At 36.6% G+C, this 19,870-nt stretch overlaps 1 protein-coding gene across 1 annotated transcript in view; it reads left to right on the top strand.

Annotated features, from left to right (window-relative positions):
• Window positions 1–19,870, top strand: part of CSMD1 (CUB and Sushi multiple domains 1) — a 1,016,474-nt gene that overhangs the window by 899,054 nt on the left and 97,550 nt on the right. Inside the window, exons 50-51 of the mRNA XM_009885090.1 lie at window positions 3,586–3,774; window positions 7,895–8,041. Coding sequence (XP_009883392.1) covers window positions 3,586–3,774; window positions 7,895–8,041 — 336 coding nt within the window. The remainder of the gene's footprint in view (window positions 1–3,585; window positions 3,775–7,894; window positions 8,042–19,870) is intronic.

The following is a 19,870-nucleotide window of genomic DNA, read 5'->3' as shown; positions in this document are numbered from 1 at the left end:
TTTCTTTCATATGCTTGCAGTGAGTTTTTTGAGTTCATTAAGAATATCTCAACACTGCCGTGGATCACTGTAAACTGATCTCAAGTTTCTCAAACCATAATTTTGAATCTTGTTCTTACTTGAAAATTCTGCATCCCAGATTCCAAAAACTTCATATACTGCAGTAAGTAAACACAAATGCATGCAGCCTGTTCTTTAAAAGATATTTGTAGTGCATCTCTTTGGAAATGATACCTGTGGGAACTTAGCTGAAAGAGCACCCATATAAAAGGCTGTGACAATAACCTTTTAGATTAAGCCAACTGTAAACTTTTTTCTGGAAGAATGTACCATCACACTTTGTATTTTATGGGATCACCTGGCTTTAGTTTTGTCTGGACTGTATCTGTGTAACATCCAGATTTTGTTTGCAGGCCCCAAATCTGAATGACCAGTAAATAGTTTGTTTCATGACTAATTTAACCAATGGCTACTTCTGTAACTCCCTATGATGCTGAGAAAAAAAAACACAAAAGGCAGTTGTAACCTTACCATCTCTGCTGTTAGATTTTACATATGGCATGTTTACTAAAAAGCACTCCAGTGGTACTTGCTACAGTCCCATATCTTCCTTCCAAATGTCCTGTTCTTTGCAACTACTTTTTTTGTCATTTTAGCTGATCGTAGCCATTTCTTAAAGCATAGTTTATCCAGAGAAGTAATATCTTTCCGGTGTTGAAAAGAATCACTGTGTCTCTCTTGCTGTGAGAAGTCTGACAGCATTACTCATTTCTCCAGGATACTTGTAATTTACTACTTTGAAGACCAACTCTTAATCCACAACTTGCTTTAGTAAACTATAACAAATATTCCAATGAAGTCGATATTTGATCGGTAAAGGACATCTTATTTTCTTAAAAATAGTCTTATAGCATAAGCAAAGGATACTTCAGGGTAAAGCAAGTTGTGGAACTGTGTCATGTCAGCTACTCTTCAAAACTGATGAGCACACGTGAGTCTCATGTATTTAACTAAGCAAAAATAGTTATTATTTATCTGACAATATGTTTCTTCTGCCCATTTTTTTTTCTATGATATTTTGCTGATTTACTTGTACTTGTGGCAGATTCAGGTGTCAGAGCACTTGTTGACTGTATTTTCTCAAGTTGTTCTTCTCTTATTCTGGAGAATATAGGAAGTCAAAGTAACGGTGTGTTTCATTTTAAGATAATGAGAAAGAGAAGCTATTGTCATTAAATATGTGCAATGCTGTATTCTTACACAGAAGCTTGTGTGAAATTTCTGGGTGTAATTTGGCTACAGGCGTTTCTATCTCAAGAGACAATCCCTGAATTAAAACTGTCAAAAGGATTCTTACTACCCCGTAGGCTTTCCTTCTCTTAGGAAGTCTTCTACGAAAAAGAGTTTTACCTCTTAAAGACACTGTCTGCTACAGCCAGTGCTGTCAAGTGTTAGCAGAAAGCGACATATGTCAAGGAAAAATTGTTTGCTTGACATTTTTTCCCCACAGCCCACACCTTGTTTTCCCTGTTTGATGGTATATTCTCACTTGCACATTACATCTCTCCTTTTCACAGGCTGACATTTTTCTCTCTGACTGAAATTTTTTAGCTAAACGTGATGAGGGGGAGGAAAGGAAGTGAGGGTTTAAAAAATCTAATATTTCTTCCTGCATTTGCTGGCATGATTATGCTATATGTTCTCCAGTCTATCATAGCAGACTGAAGAAGAAAAGGTTATGAGTAATAAGTAGTTTTTACTTTTTCATGCTTTATATCCCCTCCTTATATCCCTAAATAATCAGAGTGGCTTTTAGATAAGTGATTTATGATTAATGCTATAGTATAAAAAATGTTATAGTATAAAAAAATCTCTGCTGAAGAGAAGTCATGCTGAAGGATCAACCTATAAGTCAGATCTAGGGAAGTTTTTAGAGTCAGGAAAGATGTGTTTTGATTTTTGGGTTTGTTTTTTTTTCCTAAACTTTGGTGCCAGAAAGAAATTGGTAGTCCTCAGAAAATGAGTTTGTAAGTTAAGTTTGAAACTCATATCTTTCTCACTTATTTATCACTATTTAAAATATTCTAAAGAATCTGGGATGGTGAGTGGAACATTGTATCGTCCAGCTCAGGCATGTACATTTTCTCTTACTTCCACAAACAAGTCTGGAAAACTGTATTTATTAGAGAAAGGACAGGAATAAACCATCTTCTCAAAGGTAAAAGTCAATGCACCATGTTAGAAAGTGACGGATAATTTATATGTGAATTAATTGATAAAATTCCTATTTTATTTGCATTGTTGCTTCTGGCGGAGGGTTCAGAAATGTTCCCAGTGTATGGAACAGAAGGTAAAGACTGGTCATCTTTTATAAAATATGATTTCTTTCTCTACCAGTCTGACTGATTTCTCTCAGAGGACAACTAAAGTCCTGACACTGTTTTCCAGAAGTTTACAGCAAAATTCTTCTTGGTTACAACTGAACCTAAATTTCACCTCCAAGTTTGTAAAAGGCCAACTAAGGGAAACTGTCCAGTTTTTACTGTTTGCTTTTGATAGTTATGTGTGTTTTTTCCCCTGTAACAGATTTTTTCCCCCTGATAATTTTTCGTCTTGTTATGTTTTTCACCTTTCCTATAACCTTTAATTTATGCAAGGACTTGGGTACTGTGCCAGTCAGTTTCCAGGAGTGCATTTCTGTCGAGATATATTTGTGAATCTTACGCAAAAAACATTGTTAAAATGCACATATATTATGAAACTGTGGACAAAATGTATCAGACTTCAACAGCAAACAGACATGAAAAAATCAGTCTTCCATGAGAGGCAAAATGTTAAAGAAGAACAGTGACCAACAAAAGAATTTCTTAATCAAAACAGTGTTTAGGATATAAAATTTACAGCATTTTAGTATAGTAGACTCCTTGTTATATGCAGAGATGATAAACACGTGTGAATACCAGGTGACACTGTAAAGTGTTAGGAGTTCAGAGTTTAAATAACAGGGAAAACAGATGTTGAGAAGGTCTTGGATGACTTGGAGTATTCTGTATCCAAATAAACCCTTTGTCTGTGCAAAAAGTATATTTTCAAATGATATAGTGTACCTAGAAGCTCCAATAGTTTTCATGTTTATGTAACAGACTTCGTTCTTAAAGGTGGGTGTTTTCTTAAGAACTCAAATTGAAGACAGCTATTAGTTTTCCAAATAAAACGTTTTACAGGGACTTTTACCTCACTTATGTGAACGATCACACCAGCATGGGTGAATCCCTTGACTGTAAACCCTTTGGACTGTGACATATTTCTGGATTAATGTTTTACTGTAATTAGTATTCTCTTTCATAAATGCAAGTTTTATAGAGGTGGCCCTGTTTCTTTTTGTGCTAATGGGAACCTTATTGTTCCTTCCATCTAGAGTATGATTTTAACAAGTTTTCATTTGGAAACTTAATGTAAAGCATACATATCTCTGAAAAAAAATACTGTTTGGTTTTTGGGTTTTGGGTTTTTTTTTTTTTCATGGAATGGAAACATTTTATTTCATTGCTATTCTTGTTGTTGTTGTTGTTGTGTCCTTTTTAGCACAATGTCCAGCAAATGAAGTCCGTACAGAATCATCAGGAGTGATCCTTAGTCCAGGTTACCCAGGCACCTATCCCAACTCTCAGACCTGTTCTTGGACTATAAAGGTTGATCCAGGATATAACATCTCCATCTTTGTAGAAATGTTTCAAAGTGAAAAGCAGTTTGATGAGTTGGAGGTATTTGATGGTAAGAGAGATTTAAATTCTAACCACAAAAGAAAATATGTCGGATCAAATGGGCCTTGATTTCCAATTGTTGGTTTCATAATGCATTGATACATCTGAAACGGAAACAATAGTCCAGTATTTCTATTACTTTTGCCTTGAGTCTAAATCTGTTAGCAAATGAAAGTTTTTATAGATATATTCAAGACAAAGAAGCTTTTAAATTTTCTTAGGTATTGTTAGAGGAGAAGCAGTAGCAGCTGCAGTATTCCTATGAAAGTCATACAGTTTTCTGTTTCCTGGGAAATGTATGGACGTGTCTGAAAGAAGAACTTACCGTACTGTTTTGTAGTGGATCATTTCTGGGGAGGAAATATTTTGGGGGTATAATTCCATTTGTCCAATTTAATAAAATTATTTGAGGCTAAATATTCAGTTTACCTTCTCCACAGCATAGCAGAACCAGTGCTGTACTGTGTTTGAACATACTCCTGTTAAAGAATGTGACCATCTGTTTTGGGACAAAGAGGAGAGAAATGACAAAAACGCAAATTCTAGAGTGTTACTCATAGCAGCAACCTCTCAAAGGGCCCTATTTAATTAACAGGCTATTCTTACTTCCCGCTGAATTCTGATCTTATTATCACTTGTTCTGTTCTCATTGATTGATGAGAATAACTAGTCCCTGATTGTTCTTTAGTATATTTTTATTCATTTGGAGACCATTATATCTTTACTCATTAACCAAGAATATATGATAACTATGATAGAACTGATTAAAATTCAGTATGGGAGTTTCATAACATGAACAATATTAGAAGGTCATATGTTTTGAGGTATTTTTAAGTATTTTTCTTGAGCAGTAGATTTTAATGTCTAAAATTATTAAAATATTTTCAATTTTTGATAGCAGCATTCTGAAAAGAACCACAATATTTCCATTCTTTAAAAAAAAAGTCTGTTCATTAGCATATTTTTTTTCTTTATAATGTGTGTGTTGGTCCTTCTCAGGTTAGTGAAGAAAATAGTCTGAAAAAATCCATTTAGACTGTCTTGTCCTCCGCTCTATTTTGTATTTAATATCAAAACAGTATTTAGTGTGCCTGGAACTTTTCTAGTGGTCTGATCACTTTGTTTGTTTTCTTTTGAAAAATTCTGTTGAAACTGGTTAATGTTGCTAATGAAGATTTGTGTTTTCTTTCTTATACATTTAAATTTAATGAAACAAGATTATCAATAATAGATCTGAGAGAAGAATTATCATAGTTACTACATTTTTAAGCATTGTCATTTCATGACATGAAATCACATTCTTACAAATTCATCTCTAACGCAGCTCTACTGAAGTCATTTTTTCTACCTCCTACCAGCAAACTTAAATGAGAAAGATAATGGCATATTTATAACCTCTCAATACTGGGCCATGTAGAGATTCTTGAGCTAGCTCTTAACAAGTTGATATTTAAATATGGCACATTGCAGTGCCTTGCAGAGATACTTTTTTGTGTCCCTGTGGCTACATTAGGAATGTGCTTTGCTAGGCTAATTAGTTCTACATCTCAGCATGATGAGTTTGTTGGGGCAGAAGGCAATGCTGACGTGGCTGTACTGTTTGCAGTGATGTATATAACTCAGACTAGCTCGTTCAGAGACAGCTTAGGGTATTTCCCTGTATTACTGCATTTTGCAATAAATATATGTCATATCCTGGAACCTTGTGTGGTCCAAAACAGAACTGCACTGATCTATCTACACCACTATATGCCACCCAACCTTATGCAGAAACTATATAAAGATTGTCAAGACAACTTTTAGAGAAATAGTATTTGCTAAGGCACAGGTCTCTGATTCTGTTATAAAGAAGCTTCAGAATGCAAACCAAAACAGTGACTACACCTAAATGACTATGTTATAAATTATTGTGCTTCAGCGGCTGGATGATGATCAGTATAAGCGACCAGTCAATGAGACCACCCTGGTCAGCTGGGAACAATAAGCCCATTAGCCGGTCCCACTTACCAGTCAGACCCTTAGGAAATGACATCTGTATTCTAAACCAGAGAAGCCATAAATGTACCATGAATATAATTATTAAAGGTTTTTGAACTTTAAAAGATTGTATTCAGGCTACTTACCCTGAACAGCATTCATTTAATACAGCAAAATATTCTGCTATTATTTTTTTTCTCCCTGAAATAAACCAACAAAATTCTGTCATTGAAAATAGATGGAAACGTCGACTTTTAGGAAAGCATCAGATGACAGTTCAGCACACCAGAAGTTGAGAGTTTATTCCCTTATATAGACAAACTCTGGAATAATAATAAAAAAAACCAGACTCAAGAGCACCTAAGTCATGCTGCTGACTTTCCTGACTGTTATCTGAAAAGCTGCCTGCTAGGTAAGGTACAGAAACTGAAACTCAACTTCAGGAAAAACAAAGCGAACTAAAATACATCGAATCACTCCTCTGATCTTCCAGTAGCTAAAAAATGCAGTGTGGCATGTGGTGCTGCAAACTAATTCATGATCACTAATAAGGGAAGACGCTCATCTCTCTGTATGTAGTAGTTCCCTTTTTTTGAGAATTTCTAAAGAACATATACATTCTAAACTGTAACGGGTAAAGTGTATTAAACAGATTTTACAACACCCAGGGTGAAGCACAGAGAAACTAAATGAATTTTCATGTTCTAAATCATTATTTTAAGCAAAAATAGTTGACCTTAGCATTCCCCATCAGTTATCATGCACTAAATCTCTAATATGAAAACAAAACAAGCCACAAAGCATTTTGATGAGGACGTGCTGGGCAACCTGTGCCTAAAGCTAAGCTTATTTGTTCTTATTTTGTATTATGTATTTATTATTTAGAATTTATTTAGTAATACTTATTTAGTTGTAGTATTGTCATTATGATGATTGAGCTGCAGTTCCTAATCTTAATCCTTATGGTTTGCTGTGGCTTCTTTGGTACCTGAAATGTCCTGATCAGAAAATATACTTATTTTTTATTGGACTGGAGAGGGAGAAGGCTGACAACAATTGTATTCAATTTTTAGGTGTCCTTTGATTCAGTTTTATTTTTGTGTTTTCATGCAACATAAGAAGAGCTGATCAAGCTGCAGCTGCTCAAAGTCAGCAAAAATGAATGAAGCGGCCTCTTTATTTGAAATAGATGCTGTGGCCAAGATAATGTTGGTTGAACATGGCTTTCCTAAACTTGAAAAATGTGGAGCAAAAGGTGTAGTGGGGAGATGAAAGAGAGGAGCTCAGCTGGAGAAAATGTAACCTTAATATGGAGTAAGAAGAAGCCGTTTGTTTTAGAAAGCTTTCAGTTGTAGATTGGTTTGATGTATAGATTATTTTTTTTGTTTCTCTGGCATATATGTTATTTTAGTATATAGTTAGCCCCCAAATCATTATTCCTGCTTCTAGGGTTTCATTGTGCTGAAGATACCAGTCTAGAGCCATAACGTGTTTTTTCAACATCCTGTATTTGCCATAAGAGTATATTATTATTTTTTTTTACACTAAAATGATACTGTAATAAACACACTGTCCTTTAACAGAACTGAGTCCTAGTAAAGTATGTATTGTAAATTCGTAGCACTTGCACATAAGTGTATTCCACAGTGAAATTGTGATGGTCTTATAAGGGACAGAGCATTTTTTAGCTAATGTGTTCACTATGTAATACGGTGGTGTTTAAAATTATACAAGCTGTACAATGTCAAAGAATATATAAATTACTACCACTCACTAGTTGGAAAAGAGTTAAGATAAATACTAAATATAAAAGGACAAGGAGCACAAACATAATCTCATTCAAGGTAACTGTCGCAAATATAAATGATTTTTTAAAAAATCCACTATTTTTTCAGTGTTCTTGGCAAAAACACTCATTTTTTCATATTTCAGTTTGTTTGTAGCAATATTTTTTATTGTGCCCTCTAGTGAAAACCTAAAAGTGGATGGATAGTTTAAAGAGATCTGTTAATTATTTCACTGTCAATGACGTGTCGCATTACTTCCCATTCTTCCCTTGTATATTCACATTCACAGCTGAGTTAAAATATGGAAGGATTACTTAAACTGGTAGTTCTTTGAAACTTCAATAGTTTCTTTATTCATCTCTGAAGGATCTTCTGGGCAAAGCCCTTTACTGGTTGCTTTAAGTGGAAATCATACTGGACAACTGAACTTTACAAGCAAAATGAATCAGCTCTATCTTCGCTGGTCAACTGATCATGCAACCAGCAAGAAAGGATTCAAGATCCGTTACTCAGGTAACTATTCATGATTTGCATTAAATTATACTTTGTTGTTACATATACTATTTAGCATCGAATTAGAATATGTAATATAACATTTGTTTCTCTGAAGAGAATTTATTATAATGTACATTTTGAGGATGCGACATTGTTCTCTTGCAAGTTCAAGAAAAGCACAGGAACTTGGACTTTCTGTTTTTTTCCCAGTTTGTCAAAGATCTCCAGATTAATACTTCTCTAATGAATACTTCTTTCTGCAACCAGCTGTGTTGTCTTAGCAGACCTGGAGCAAGGCCTTTGAAATGTAGCAGGAGGCATAGCCCTTAGATTTACACAGAAGTACCCAGGAATGAGAAATTTTGATCCTGAAATGGTATGCACTACCCCACCTGAAATGCAGTACAAAATTACTAGGTTTACAATTTCCTTGAGTTGTAGTTCACAACTCTTCACAGAATCACAGAATCACAGAATTTTCAGAGTTGGAAGGGACCTCTAGAGATCATCTAGTCCAACTCCCCTGCTAAAGCAGGATTGCCCAGAGCACATTACTCAGGACTGCATCCAGGTGGGTCTTGAAAATCTCCAAAGAAGGGGACTCCACAACCTCTCTGGGCAGCCTGTGCCAGTGCTCTGTCACCCTAACTGTAAAGAAGTATTTCCGTGTATCGGAACGGAACTTCCTATGTTCCAACTTGTGCCCGTTGCCCCTCATCCTGTCACTGGGAACCACCGAGGGGAGTCTGGTTCCATCCTCCTTCAACCCCCTCTTTAGATATTTGTAAGCAATAGTAAGGTTTCCCCTCAGCCTTCTCTTCTCCAGGCTAAAGAGTCCTAGCTCTCTACTATGCTCTTCTTTACGTACAAATAAATGAAAAACTGTGGGGAAAAGTATCCCTTGCATCTTCAATAGGCTGCACATGAATCTGGTGTTGTGGTGACATGAAAATATGTAAATGGTCTATTTAAACAGTGTTTAAAATTATTTCCCTTACTATGAAAAAAAACCCAAAACAATTACTAGTATTGCAATACTGGATTGTCTTCTATGTGTAGGCATATTGACCCTTACTCAGCAGCATATGTAAAATGTTTTTGCACATACGTCTGCGGATACATTGCTCCTAAAAGGCTTGGTTTAGGGATCGTTTACATGATGTAAACAGTGAGAGAGAGAGGTGATAATTACTGTCTGTTGTTAACACTTGCTTTTTCTGCATTTGGACTTGATTAGCAATGTAAAGTTTGTGTGTGTTAATTTAGGTGGCTAATGATTGTCAATATAAATTAAGTAGAGAAAGGAATGCTAAGAATATTTTAGAAAAACGTTTTGACAAGCACCAGGTATCCCCCATTTATTCATGCTAAATGCCATTTAGGGAGATGATTTTCACAGAGCTCACACCTTTCCTGTACCAGCCATGCACTGGCTGTCTAACCTCTGGAAAGTTTATCTTCTTACTGAAACAGAAGATCAGAGCTGAGCTAAGAGCATAATAATGATCATTGTTTGGGGACTTAAGAACTATGAACAGAACTATGAGCACTCAGTGAAAAAAAAAAACAGTAAAAGCATTATCTCGAACTTGCAAGAAGCCTTTGAAGTGCTACTGCAGACAAACTGAAACTGAGGGATGAGGGAAAGGGGAGTTGTTTTCAAGCATACTGGAAATTTATTTCGTTTTTCATAGGGAAAAGGCAACTGCAGGACCTAATACATGAATTGAGAGTGTGCTAGAAGGGACAAAGAGAATTTGTCATGTGATAACCCTCAGATGTGTGGCAATGAAGGGAGTGGGCCTTCTGTCATTAATTTAAAGTGTGGAAGTATTATCAGAGTTACAAAAATAGAGTTCATGTAAAAGATCTATTTTGTAAATATCAAATTATTAAGCAAACTGATTTTTGAGGAATGAGAATTTATTTTACACCTTTGTGTGTACAGAAAAACATGTTTTGCAGTAGTGAAGAAGTGGTCTGTCTAATTGCTAGGCTCAATTCATCAATTATTATGGCACTAGCTGCAACTAATAATAAAATTGGGGGACTGGAGAGAGATATGCAATCCTTATGGCTATGTTTTAGGAACAAACAACTGTTTTGCTTTTTCTGCTTCACTAACAGTCAGTGCTTGCATTTTTCTCTAAACTTCTGTACATTTTACATGAGATTCAATGGAAATAATCAGCATGAAAGAAGAGTAACAGTGAGCGGCAACATAAACAATTGGATTTGAATCTTAATGAGGGAAAGCAACATCATGAAAGTAGGAAAAATACAAGATCCCAAAAAGACTATTGATACCATGGCAGCTGTGACTGAGCCAGCAGGCTTCCTCATAATGAAGACCCTACTGAATGAATTACTGCCCTCCCACAACCCTCCCCTTCTTCTCCAGCTATGCCTGTGCACAAAAACTTTGCAAATTTTAGTTCTGTCACAACTAGATTTCATTTGTAGATACAAATTTTCTTCACTTTTAAAAAGTGCTGGAAGCTTTCAAAAGAATGTTTAATATTGCCTTTAGCGTACGAGCTTGCTTGTGTAAGCTATTTGTCTAATGTTATTTGTATGTTTTCTATCTTGTGGTTTAAGGTATTTTGCTAAATCTTAGTAGAAAAGAACTATAGCATTACAGCAAAGGGTTATTCTTTTAAGGACCTCGAATATTATAGAGGCACTAGCATGATTTTAATCTGAATAAAAAATTTCCTAACTGCACTAACATGTAGGTATTAAATGGTGTCTTCCTTAATCTAGTGAGTAACTGTATAGTATAGTGAAACTAGGAGGAAAAGCATCAGTTAAAATTTCCTGCAGCTTTAGGGATGTAATCCCTTTCTTCTTTGAAAAGTATGTAGAATGGTAACATCACTGAAATGGATGCCAAAAATATAAAGAAAAGGTATTGCATGCTGTAATACCTTTTTTTTTTTTTTTTTTTTTAATGCTTGCATGTTGTTTTGTAGTGCTTGAACTCGACTTCCTGGTGCAGCTGGGTTCCACCAAAACTATGCAGTTTATTACAAATGGGGAAGAACTGTAAGTGCAGGAGGTGCAACTTGCTGAGCCCAGGCTAGAAAACTCACTCTCTGAGAGATGAAACCTTGAAATTGCTTTGAAAGATACCTGCAGAATCTGTTTCTTGGCTTTGTTTTCCCTCAATAATTTATAACTCTGCATGCACATTCCTACCCCAGCAAGCCAGCACAAAAGCATAACAAAGAAGAGGGGGATGATTATTTTTTTTTTAAGTAGTGGTGGAAGGAGTAAAAGTGCACTACAGTACCTGGCACACCAGCTGGAGGCATGGTGATTTGGGAAGCAGAGGAGTACTTAGCTCGCTACTTTGCAAGGTCACATTGCCTCTATAATATTTACAGGCTTTTGTTTAATTTCTGCTAAGTCATTCAATAGTAAATAAGGCAAGTGGTTACTTGGCTAAGTTCTAATTGGCTGCCACTGGAACTGTAGAGAGGCAGAGATATTAATAAACCCGTAGATTTCTATTTTACCTTTATTCTGCTCTCGCAACTTCATCTGTTATTGCAAGAAGCTTAATTCTTCACCATTCATTTAATTTTATTTTTAAGCTTTGTACCTGTGAAACAACTGTTCCTATTTCCTTTCTATTTCAAATTAAAAGAAAAGGCTATTGATTGGTTTGCTTTTGTCTTTACATTTTCCAGTATCTGGTTAGAAGTGAGAAGAGTATTGTATGGAGAAGTTAATCAGACTCTTTATAATTGTTTCTTCTGTGGTTCTGAAACTTTTAGGTGGCAATTTACTGTAGTAAATACAGCAGGAAAGTCACACGCTAGGATTTCTACAATACTTTGAATCAAGAGCAATATAAACAGGATCATTTATAAATGTTGAACCATTAGTAAGAACATCTGTACATATAGCATCTGTACAAATAGCAGCTGTATAAATAGCAGCTTATTTAGTCAAATATAGTCAGTCCTGTTCAATATATTCATCAATGACCTGGATGAAGGGATAGAGTGTACCATCAGCAAGTTTGCTGATGACACAAAACTGGGAGGAGTGGCTGACACGCCAGAAGGCTGTGCCGCCTCACAGAGTGACCTGGACAGGCTGGAGAGTTGGGCAGAAAGAAACCTTATGAAGTTCAACAAGGGCAAGTGTAGGGTACTGCATCTGGGGAGGAATAACCCCATGCATCAGTACAGGTTGGGGGCTGACCTCCTGGAGAGCAGCTCTATGGAAAGGGACCTGGGACAACAGGATGACCATGAGCCAGCAATGTGCCCTGGCAGCCAAGAAGGCAAATGGCATCCTGGGGTGCATCAAGAAGATTGTGGCCAGCAGGTCGAGGGGGGTCATTGTCCCCCTCTACTCTGCTCTGGTGAGGCCACATCTGGAGTACTGCGTCCAGTTCTGGGCTCCCCAGTTCAAGAAAGACAGGGATCTGCTGGAGATGGTCCAGCAAATGGCTATGAAGATGATTGGGGGATTGGAACATCTCTCTTATGAGGAAGGACTGAGGGACTTGGGCCTCTTTAGTCTAGAGAAAAGAAGACTCAGGTGGGATCTTATTAATGCTTATAAATACTTAAAAGGAGAGTGTGAGGTGGATGGGAACAGTCTTTTTTCAGTGGTGCCCAGTGATAGGACAAGAAGGAACGGGCACAAACTTGAATATAGGAAGTTCCATCTTAACATGAGAAGGAACTTTTTTACTTTGAGGGTAGTGGAGCACTGGCACAGGCTGCCCAGAGAGGTGGTGGAGTGTATTCTCCTTTTTTATTCTGTACATTTTAAAGTGAAAATTAACATATGGAATGGATGGTCCACTAATTTAAGGACGTGTTTTAGTAATCAGAAAAGGTCCACTTAGTTTTCTTGTGTGACCTTACCTAATCACTTAAGCCAGCATCTGATTTCTTATCTATAAAGTGAGAATAATAGTAAACCTCTGCCTCACTGGATATTTCAAGAACAGCAGCACAAAGGACATAAGATCCCCTGGCAACATGGTGATGAAGACAACTAAGTATCTAAAAGGGAAAGTTAGAAGGAAGCAGTGGACTAAGCTGTGACTTTTTGTCTGTCAACAAAAAATCTAGCATATAAACCAAACAAAGGCAACATCGGATTTCAAGGAAAGTTTTTTGTTTATTTATAATTTCAGACATAGGGCAGTGTTTCAGTGGATAATTATAAGTGTCTTTTTTGTATAAGTTTTTGGACTATTGATCAAAGATACTGCTGGGAAATTAAGTCATTTGCTAAAATAAATTCTTAGAGAAAATGTCATATTATTCACTGTAAGACTGAGATTTACAAAATCATCTGAGGGGTTTGGACATCCAGTTTCAAAGAAATTTAATTTGGAATTGGGAATTATTTAATTGAGCTTCCTTTAGATAGAGTGCCTCAAACAGCTTTGAAAAATCTCAGCATAAATGTTTAAATGTTCCAGCTCTTAAGAGAATATGCTTTGTGAAAGGAAGAATATGGTCCCACAGATGCAAAATCAGTGTTCATCTGTGCTGCTGTCCACACATCAGTTGATTAGTGATGTGTGATTTAGCCAGGCAGTTATTACCCTGTTGGTCTTCAGTTGCAAGTGACAAATGGACGCTGTGATTATAAGTGAGCTGAAAATGTTCAGTATGTTGCCTTGCAAAAACCACTGGTGTTTAAGAGACCTTGAAAGAATGTGGATGCTATGTCACTTGGAAAAGTAAATTAAATCTGTAAATGTAAAGCTACTTCAGGTCACTGGAGCGGCTTCATAGAAGTTTATCACATTTCACGGTAAAACATTATCATTCCTAGGTGACAGCACTCCTGTGTCATTGAACCCATATCAACTAAGCCTCATGAAGTTCCAGAACAGATTCCCTCCCAGAAACTGGCTGGGTAAAAACCAGCATTTTATCCCAGTGGTCCTTGATACAAGGCTGCAACATTTTATGAGCACTCTGTAGAGATTCCTGCTTAAGCCCAGAATTTTCACTTAGCTAACAGTGGCTGTAGTTTTCAGTCTGATGTTCTTCAAGCATTTGCTTACCCTCCAGATCTTCAGACATTTTTATTTATAGCATTGTGTGTGGTTCTTTAGTTAATATGTCAGTTCCTGATCCCAGAAGATGTTGTGTATGCTTCATCCTGGACTCTGAAGGGAATTCAGTTTAAAGAGCAAATTAAAAATAACTAAGCTTTAGATTAGGAAAGGAATTGTATGGAGTCTTATCAAGATTCCTTCACTGTCTCAACAAGTGTTGAGTCTTGAACAAGATTTTCAGAGTTGTAAAAGAGAAATCCGTTTTCAGAATTTTAAATAATTTGCCTCAAATGCTTTCCTTCTTTTCATCCTGTGTATAGCTTAGACATAATACATTGTTTAAGTATCAGCATTCTCTGTCCATATTTCACTGCCTTTGCAGCACAAAATACTATGAGTTTTGATAGGGCTTTTACATAGTTGAGTACTACAGGCACTGCTTGCCTGCAGCATTGTTGCTGACTTCTGACATACTAATTGCCTGCTGCCACTACTTTAAAATGCTGTCATTAATAAACATTTCTGTAAGAGTAGGAGGTGGATCTTATCTATATTAAATAACTATTTTAAACATGTTATCCAAATATATATGATTCATATCACAAAATTAAATACTCAAAAATTGGAACAAGCTTTTTTGGTGTCATACTTTTAAACTTCAGTTACAGAAGTGTTGAGTGCACAGTCCTGCAGCTGAAGTCAGTGCGGATTGTGTTTGAACACATAGAACTAGGCTGGGAAAAACAGATTGCAGTTATCGAAATAGTCAAAATTTTAGTATTTTTAATTTACTCTATTTGAAATGTTTATCTGTAAAATGGGGAAAATAACAATGATTCTGTCTTTAATTTAATTTTGTGAAATTGTTAGTTAATGTTCATGTAATATCCAGATAACATATGTGCAGTCATTATAAAAAAAACATACACAAATTGTATCTTGAAACAGCAGTGTCTGAGTAGTTTGAAGCTAGTAAGGCCTGGAAATTCATCTTAACAGTTAGATTATTTTTTTTTAAAAGGTATATATACTGAAAGAATAGCTAGTGACTGTTCCCTATATCCTTTAAAGTAGACATCCTATCCAAAACCAAAGTATAATCATAAGGTTACAAACTGTAAGGCCTTCATTAATGCCAGGTGCAAGGTCCTGCATGTATGTCAGGGTAATTCCAGGCACAAATACAGGCTGGGCAGAGAATGGATTGAGAGCAGCCCTGAGGAGAAGGATGTGGGGGTGTTGGTTGATGAGAAACTCAATGTGAGCCCGCAATGTGTGCTTGCAGCCCAGAAAGCCAACTGTACCCTGGGCTGCATCCAAAGAAGCATGGCCAGCAGGTCAACAGAAGTGATTCTGACCCTCTACTATGCTCTGGTGAGACCATACCTGGAGTACTGCATCCAGTTCTGGGGCCCTCAACATAAGAATGACATGGACTTGTTGGAGTGTGTCCAGAGGAGGAGGGCCACAAAGATGATCAGAGCGCTGGAGCAGCTCTCCTATGAACACAGGCTGAGAGAGTTGGGGTTGTTCAACCTGCAGAAGAGAAGGCTGTGGGGACAACTTATTGCAGCCTTTTAGTACCTAAAGGGGGTATATAGGAAAGATGGGGAGGGATTCTTTATCAGCAAGTGTAGCAATAGGACAAGGAGTAACAATTTTAAACTGAAAGCAGGTAGATTTGGATTAAATATTAGGAAGAAGTTCTTTACTGTGAGGGTGGGGGGACACTGGAACAGGTTGTCCAGTGACACTGTGGATGCCCCATCCCTGGAAGTATTCAAGTCCAGGTTGGATGGGGCTTTGAGCAACCTGGTCTAGTGGGAGGTGTCCCTGCCCATGACAGGAGGGTTGGAACTAGATGACCTTTAAGGTCCCTTCCAACCCAAACCCTTCTGTGATTCTATGATTCTATTAGAAGTGCCATCAATAACCTACCAGGTCCTTCTCTTTCTCTTGTTTCCATCACTGGCTCTTACCCTCCAATCCCTCCCTTCCTACTTCTGGTCTCATTGCATAGTTTGTCACGACTGCTGTTCCCGTGGGCTCTTAAACCCAGCGCTTTTGTGTCAAATATTATTTCTCTCTTTTCTCCAGTTACAGCCTTCCTACCCAGTCAAACACAGAGCATAGCTTTATTTTCACACTTGAGCCTCTGCCTCTAACTTTCAATGTCAGATGACCACAAATCTCTACCAAGATATCTCAGTTCCCAGATCTCCTCTTCCCAATTTCCTCCAGCCCCATGCAACTGCTGCCAGTCACTCAAGTGAGACACTTGGGATGGCAGGAAAAGTAAGCAGTAGTAACAGTAGGTTGCAGGGATGGTTGAAAGCAGCAGATATACAGGAGTCATCAAGGTAGCTGGGGAAGGAGAATATGGATTTCTGTATGGGATTTCCAATAATAGCCATTAGGACTAAAGTATATTTGCCAAAATGATGTTTAAGTAAATTCTGAGTGATATTGCTGTTTTGTGTTCCTCTTATTTTCTAGTATCAGTTTCTTCTTAGTTCAAAAGCTTTTTTTTTTTTTTTTGCTTGATTTTTGTTCTGAACATCACTTAGTTCACTGGAGAGTTTAAACTATGCCTTTGGGTTCTGGGTGTTGTTAATTGTTACAACATAAGCAACAATTATGACTGATAGATTCCTCCTGTGGCCCCCCATGAAGGTTTCAGTATTTCAGCATCATTCTATATAATTCAGTAGCCTGAATGTCCCATATAAATTAACCACAGTTAAAAAAATGGTAGTAAGTTCCCTGGTAATAAGAACCCAAAATACAACCCGTTATGCTCAAAATCTTGTTATGGGTAAAAACCCCACGCTTTATATATCTAGTCTAGAATTTACTGGTAGTATAACTGAAATTTTATCAGTTTAACAAAAGAATTACTGGTCCAGATTAAATGGTTATACAAAAAAAAAAAAAAAAAAAAAAAGAAGAAATGAAAGCTCCTGTACAGGAAAACAGTACAGTTACAATTGTTAGCCACACACTTCCCATTATCTAACCTTTTCCCTGGTGCTACTGTCGGGCTTCTGTTGCTCCTTGGGAAGCCAAGATCAATGGCTTCAGTTTGGTGTTTGTATATTGGGTGAGATACTGCAGGTCAGCAGCAGCTAGAGTCCTTCAACAGGAAGAGTGTGATATTGATGATTTCTTCCTCAGTCTAGGATCCGCTTAGGATTATTTTTGTTTGCTAACACATTTTCATACTCTGCTCTTGTTCAAGTTCAAGTTACACATGGTTCTACTATGTATAGTCCACTTTGTACCCACCTGACCAGAAGAAATAAATGTGTTCAAACCAAAACAAGCTTCCAGCAGGTCAAAAAAGGTTGAGACAAAACAAACCTGACAAACCTAGGTCTTGAGGACTTGCAAACTCAGTACGAAGCCTGTGACCTATTACTAGCAAAGGCAATGCTGTATTAATGGGCTACAGGGTTACACATCACGTGGCAAGTATTTTCTCTGCAATACTGAGGAGAGAAATTTTGAGTTTTATCTAAATGGCATATTACGTTTAGGACTCGTCTGCTGTTCCTAAGGTCTCCTAAGATATTTAAAATTAAATAGTGCTTAAGAGGTTACTGAAGGTGACTTCAGTGGTCTTATCCACTGGTCTTTTGGTCTCAACCAGCTTGTGTTGAAATAACAATATCATTCTTTTTCTTCAATAGGTTGAAAGAAAACTAAAGCCATCCTTATTGTGTTTCTTTAAATGTCAAATCTCTTTTTAAATGTAAAGAGTATTTCAGTAATTAAATTAATTTAGTTAGGCATGTAAGTGAATGTCACTGTGCTTATAGGGGACACAGAACATGACCCCAAACAATTATTTTACTGGACCATCCTACCTTATTGATTTTCATCCTGGTTTTTGTTTGTGGTTGTTTTTTTTTCCTTTTTGATTTAGTTTTTTAAGTAACTCCCCAAATGAAAGAATGTGTTAAAATGACATTTCAAGTAGAAATAACATTGCTTAATTAAGAACTATAATTCTTTAATAGAATCTCAACAGATGCCAACATTTTTCAGCATCTTTAATGTAGAACCTAGTTTTACTGCTTTTGTTAAGTGCCATCTCTTAGAAATACTGAATTTGATATATTGAGTCTAAAGCTAGACATTTAAAGGAAAGAGTCTCAGTTAGGAGACTAATCAGGTCTATGATCTCTCTGTAGTCAGTGAATAGAACCATCTATCTTTAGGTGGTAATTGATATCATAGGTGCACATTAGGGTGATCAAATATACATTAAAAAAAAAAATCAGAGCGCTAGATATCGAAAGCTGAAATAAGGAAATCAGGGATATATGCAAGAAAAAATATGAAAAATATTTGTAGATATGAACCAAATTCTGTAATTATGCCCTTGTGAAATAAACCCCCAACTTCTACTGAGTAATTGTCTCTAGAAGATTATATGAAAATCATAATACATCTAAAACACATTTCAGTATGATGTAGAGAGTTAGTATTGCAGCAGCAGTTACAGTCCTTGGTACTGATGTTTAGTTATCAGTGGAATTCAACACTGTCTTCCCCGTGAAGAATATTCATAAGCTTATTTCAGTGGTAGATGTTCAGCCAGGTTTATTTTCTGCAAGCCATGGTCCTACCATGCTGTTTCTGAAAAGATAATAATCTCTGTAAGCTTGATGTGGTGCATTGCTGCAAATACGCAGAGACTTGTACATCAATATGGAGTTAAGGTAATTGTTTAATATTGATTTTGTCCAGTCATAAATGATTGCATGCAACAAACAGATCTGTGTTAGACTCCACATGTATGTCACACTATCTGTACTTTTGCTTGACTTGGATCCGGTCTGGGTAATCATGCTCCATTCTTATGTACAGGTTTTGCAACCTTGTTTTAAAAAAAACCAATGGTCTTTATTACTCACTTTTTGACACAATTATAAATTTTGTACATTTTTAACTTCCTCAGCACATGTCTAAACATTTCAACTATAGGTCAGAAGTTCTTGAGGACCACAGAATCATAGAATGGTTTAGGTTGGAAGGGACCTTGTAGATCATCAAGTTCCAACCGCCCTGCCATGGGCAGGGACACCTCCCACTAGACCAGGTTGCCCAAGGCCACATCCAGCCTGGCCTTAAACACCTCCAGGGACGAATGGATGGTGGATGACCACACTGGTCAGAAAAACCTCTCTGTAAACAGTATTTGTAGTAGTAGCGATTAAAGTTCAGCAAGGTTTATTTTGATTTCAACACTTGTATTTAAACAAGTGCGTTCTATCTTACTTCAGATGTAGTATAAATTCAACATTTAAGAAGCTGCACTAACCTAAGTTACATTCTTTTGCTAAAAAATTAATACAATTGCCATGTAATATCCTTGGGGAAACACGTATGCAAAAAGTTACATAAATTTTGCTTGGAAAAAAAATGCATCTGATGAATCAGTCTATTGTACTTTGTCATGTAATTTTTTAACATACTCGGCAAAATGTTTAATTTTTGACTAAGATGTCTAAGTGCACTGGATTTTTAAATAAAACTGTTCATAATTAGTTTTACATATTATGTAGCTCAAAGAACAGTTTTATGTTTATAAATTTATCAAATTTGAAGTAGACTGTTTACTAAGTGTGAGTGAACGTACTGAAGAACTTATGTATTTCCTGATTGCAGCTTCCTCGTATACAATAATATAAATTGGTTTGTGATTATAAACCATATTTTTGAACTTCATGATATTTCTGCATAAGGAGTCTAAATCTTCACTGAGGATTCCAGAAGTAATGTAATGGATTCTGTACTAATTT

The sequence above is a fragment of the Charadrius vociferus genome, unplaced genomic scaffold (assembly GCF_000708025.1).
Source record: "Charadrius vociferus isolate BGI_N301 unplaced genomic scaffold, ASM70802v2 scaffold345, whole genome shotgun sequence".
Lineage (NCBI taxonomy): Eukaryota > Metazoa > Chordata > Aves > Charadriiformes > Charadriidae > Charadrius > Charadrius vociferus.
This window is presented reverse-complemented; position numbering and strand designations above follow the sequence as displayed.